This window comes from Xyrauchen texanus, chromosome 18 (assembly GCF_025860055.1).
Source record: "Xyrauchen texanus isolate HMW12.3.18 chromosome 18, RBS_HiC_50CHRs, whole genome shotgun sequence".
NCBI classification, from domain to species: Eukaryota; Metazoa; Chordata; class Actinopteri; order Cypriniformes; family Catostomidae; genus Xyrauchen; species Xyrauchen texanus.
Genome location: NC_068293.1, coordinates 43,660,600 through 43,665,176, shown reverse-complemented (window position 1 = coordinate 43,665,176; position 4,577 = coordinate 43,660,600). Strand labels below are relative to the sequence as shown.

Below are 4,577 nucleotides of genomic sequence, written 5' to 3'. Positions count from 1 at the left end.
GAAAAGCGGAAGGGCGTTCTGCCCGCTGGGGGTCGAAGGTTTGACTCCGGTTCGCCCAGGGTTGGAGCGGCGGTCGTCTGCCTGAGTGTGGAGGAGTGTTTGAGGACGCGACGGTACATCAGAGAACCGGTGAGTGAGCTTTTTCTCTCTCTCCTCTCTCTGTCGCACCGTGTTGGCCTTTTCCCTCACCTGTTTTGTTGTTGTTGTTGTTGTTTTTTCCCCCTCCTGTCTCCTCCCAGGTCGAGGCAGGCGGGGATGACCACACAGGATGCAAGATACACCCCGCCCCAGGGATGGGGGATGGGGGGTGTACGTCATGCCGGTGGCACCCCGGCCTGAGATAACGCCGGGAGGAGTGTGGAGCGGAGGGGGGGCGGTGCCGGGTTGGAATATAGCGCGCCCGGTCCCCAATCAGCCTGATGAGGCGCGCGAGGGATAAAGGTTCGAGAGAGAGAGATAATTACGGGCATGTCTGTCGTGTGTGTGTTTATGTTTGTGCTTTTGGTTTAAGTTTTCATTAAATATTATTTATAATGACAAGCCGGTTCTCGCCTCCTCCTTGCCCATCCTTTAACTGTGTTACACCGATATATCGGTCAACCTCTAATACATAAGCACAATTTATATTTGTCTGTAAAACTACTTTCAAGCGTTTATAAGCAATATAAGACGTTTTTTAGATCACGTGAAACAAACATTTTGTTTAGTGTGTCCAAAATGATGACAAGCGCATATGAAAGATTGAAAACACAGTAGGTAATACATTAACTTGTTTTATTCCCATGGTTTAATGTCTTAAAAAGGAACAGCTTGTTCAATCTAAGTAAATGCGGTTATCAGATATAAAAGTGCCGTTTAATGTGCGCTATACATTTACTGTAGTTACAGTGTGATAAAGTGAATTACAAACATAATCACATTATAATCATCAAAAACATGCTAAGAAAAAAACATAATACTGTTAAAAATATATTTTGCATGTACAAAACCATTAAAACCCTCGATACAATACAGCTGAAGATACAAGTATGTACAGCAACATCATTATGCTCCATATATCACATTGAGGCATCAGGCGTCTGTAAATCGGCCAGGACTGTTTGTTGTGATTGGTTGTGTGGAATGTGTGAACACTTGGATATCGATATCTTCAGAGTCTTGTCTCCGCTGCGATTGTGGCGAGCAGATGTGAATGTAATCGTATTGAGTCTGCTGATCCTCTGTGAGGCTTTGCAAGGCCGTGTGAGTCTCATAGCTGCTCCTCTGAAGCGTGCCCTGTGAGGACGGCCGTGTCCTTGAGAAAGTCGATAGATGTCTGGTATTAATGCTCCCACTGGTTCTGCTTACAGATGGGCTCCAGCAACTGTCTGAGTGGCCGAGGGTTCTGCACTCGCTGGTACAGGCCCACAGACCTGCGAAAAATCACATAGCTTTAAGGCTCTCTGTGCACGTTTGTCAAGTATACAGGCATGTATTAATTAAGCTGATCAGATGGAAACAAGAAATACAAGCATGACATTTATTTTGCAAAAGTGATATTATGATTTGTAATACAGACAGACAGATACAGATCGCTAGCATGCCTGAAGTACAACATTACATCACACAGTAACAGTTCTTTTAGAGATGGACATGATGCAAGTCATTACTTGCTCATCGGTAAAATCAATTCTGTAACTGATCCGACTGATGTATGTGTTTTTGATTCATTAAAAAGAACTGGTTCAAAAGAGTCATTTGTTCGGGAGCCGGATAACACTGGTCGTGTTGCATGTTTCGATCTGTAGATTCAAAAGAACTGGTTCAAAAGAGTCATTTGTTCGAGAATCTAACTACACTGGTCATGTTGCATTTTCTGAGTTGTAGATTCAAAAGAACTGTTTCAAAAGAGTCATTAGTTTGGGAGTCAGATTACACTGGTAAAGCTGCATGTTTCGAGCTGTAGATTCAAAAGAATCGGCTCTTTAGAGTCATTTGTTCTGGAACTGGACTAAACTGTTTACAATATATGTTTTCTGCTGTATATTGAAAAGAACTGGTTCAAAAGAGTCATTTGTTCGGGAGCCGGATAACACTGGTCGTGTTGCATGTTTCAATCTATAGATTCAAAAGAACTAGTTCAAAAGAGTCATTTGTTCGAGAATCTAACTACACTGGTCATGTTGCATTTTCTGAGTTGTAGATTCAAAAGAACTGTTTCAAAAGAGTCATTAGTTTGGGAGTCAGATTACACTGGTAAAGCTGCATGTTTCGAGCTGTAGATTCAAAAGAATCGGCTCTTTAGAGTCATTTGTTCTGGAACTGGACTAAACTGTTTACAATATATGTTTTCTGCTGTATATTGAAAAGAACTGGTTCAAAAGAGTCATTTGTTCGGGAGCCGGATAACACTGGTCGTGTTGCATGTTTCAATCTATAGATTCAAAAGAACTAGTTCAAAAGAGTCATTTGTTCGGGAGTCAGATTACACTGGTCGTGCTCTATGTTTCATGCTATAGATTCAAAAGAATCGGCTCTTTAGAGTCATTCGTTCTGGAATTGGACTAAACTGGTTGCGCTATATGTTTTGTGCTGTATATTGAAAAGAGTACAAGCGGCCGAAATGGGCTTCCTCAGAAGGGTGGCTGGCTTCTCCCTTAGAGATAGGGTGAGGAGCTCAGTCATCTGTGAGGAGCTCGGAGTAGAGCCGCTGCTCCTTTGCGTCGAAAGGAGTCAGTTGAGGTGGTTTGGGCATCTGGTAAGGATGCCCTCTGGCCGCCTCCCTAGGGAGGTGTTTCAGGCACGTCCAGCTGGGAGGAGGTCTCGGGGAAGACCCAGGATTAGGTGGAGAGATTACATCTCCACACTGGCCTGGGAACGCCTCGGGGTCCCCCAGTCAGAGCTGGTTAATGTGGCTCGGGATAGGGAAGTTTGGGGCCCCCTGCTGGAGCAGCTGCCCAATGGATATTGAAAAGAGCTGGTTCAAAAGAGTCATTCGTTCGGGAGCTGGATAACACTGGTTGTGTTGCATGTTTCATGCTGTAGATTAAAAAGAATCGGCTCTTTAGAGTCATTTGTTTGGGAATCGGACTACACTGGTCACAATGTGTGTTTTGCGTTGTAGATTTAAAACAACCAGCTCATTAGAGTCATTCATTCGTGAATCACAATTTACTAAATGCACCGTGTGTTTTGTGCCTTAGATTCAAATGAACAGACTCGTAAGAGTCAATCGTTTAGGAATCGGACTACAATGGTCATGCTGTTTGTTGCTGACTGACTAAAAGAACCGAAGCATACTGGGATAAATATATTAGTACCGTTTTACATCCTCCTCTGTGGAAAATGGTAAGTCCGAGAACCATTAACAGAACCGAAATTCATGAAATCATACAGCTGTTATACAGTAATTGCATTGACGTTCTCTACTACTGTGGCAATGTAGATATAACATATATTATCTACACTATCCGAACACATAAATGACAGTGTGAACAGTCCCCGAGGTCAGATTTGAAAAGTGACTTTATATGCAGTGTGAACAAAGCCTAGAGATCTTATATCCTGAATAACCTTAATGTCTTTAATGTGCACATATGTGTGTGACATGATGTGAATGCTACTGAGGTCTGTTAAAGTGAATGTGTTTGAACAGGTACCTTGTTTTCCAAAGACAAGATTTGACTAGAAATGTATCAACACTGACCTTGATATTAACCAACCCAATCAACAGCTCATTAATGGAAGCACCTCTATAGGTTTGACGAATGCTTGTGACACCTCATCAACATGGGGTTGATGCGGATGGGGTAGTAAAATATAATTGTCCTGATATTTGCAGCAGTGTAACATTATTTTCTAATGCTACATTGTACACAGGACATTCTCTAATGGTTATGTTTAGGTTTTATTTTTTAGGTTATGTTCCACGGAAGAAAGAAAGTCAAACAGGTTTGGAACGACATGAGGGTGAATACATGATGACATAATTTTCTTTATTGCACTATGTAGTATTTATTGCACTATTCTGGACACCTCGTTTAGTAAATGGCATTGCTTTTTTACATTACAGTATTTTTTTTGGACCATATGCATGTGTGTGTGTGTGACAGAGGAGTTTATTCTAACCTTTATATGACGTGTAGTCTTTTTTGATGCCTTCACTGATATCAGAATCACTGTCGTTGACATCACTGTCGCCTTTCCCACTGTCCTTGCCGCTTATCTGTGGGTCTCTCACCGCTATGGTCATAATGGAGTTGCCTTTCCATATTGTGATTGGTCGAGCGTTCTCTTTGCCATACCCAGGCAGAGTGGAATATCCCTGTGAATACAGAAAACATTACTTGCAATAGTTTTAAGGTTAGGGAAATTATGTTTGATTAAAAGGTGTAAGAACACATTAAGAGTGCCAAAACATAACGGCAATGCTCAATAGATGTCTGTGATTATCATACAGGTAAAACGTCATGCACAGACGTGCACATAAGCACAATAATCTTTAACATGCAAGTGGATGGTGATCAGACATTTGAAGCTCCAAAAATCACAGACAGTCAGCATAAACGTTGTCCATACAACTCCAGCGGTTAAATGAA

General features: G+C 41.9%; 1 protein-coding gene across 1 annotated transcript in view; it reads right to left on the bottom strand.

The window, feature by feature from the left end:
- Positions 1-787: 787 nt before the first annotated feature.
- The window catches only part of LOC127658911 (protocadherin-8-like), an 8,343-nt gene continuing 4,553 nt past the window's right edge, over positions 788-4,577 (bottom strand). The window contains exons 2-3 of the mRNA XM_052148474.1: positions 4,108-4,303; positions 788-1,412 (exon numbers count right to left, since the gene is read on the bottom strand). Coding sequence (XP_052004434.1) covers positions 1,072-1,412; positions 4,108-4,303 — 537 coding nt within the window. The 3' untranslated portion in view covers positions 788-1,071. The remainder of the gene's footprint in view (positions 1,413-4,107; positions 4,304-4,577) is intronic.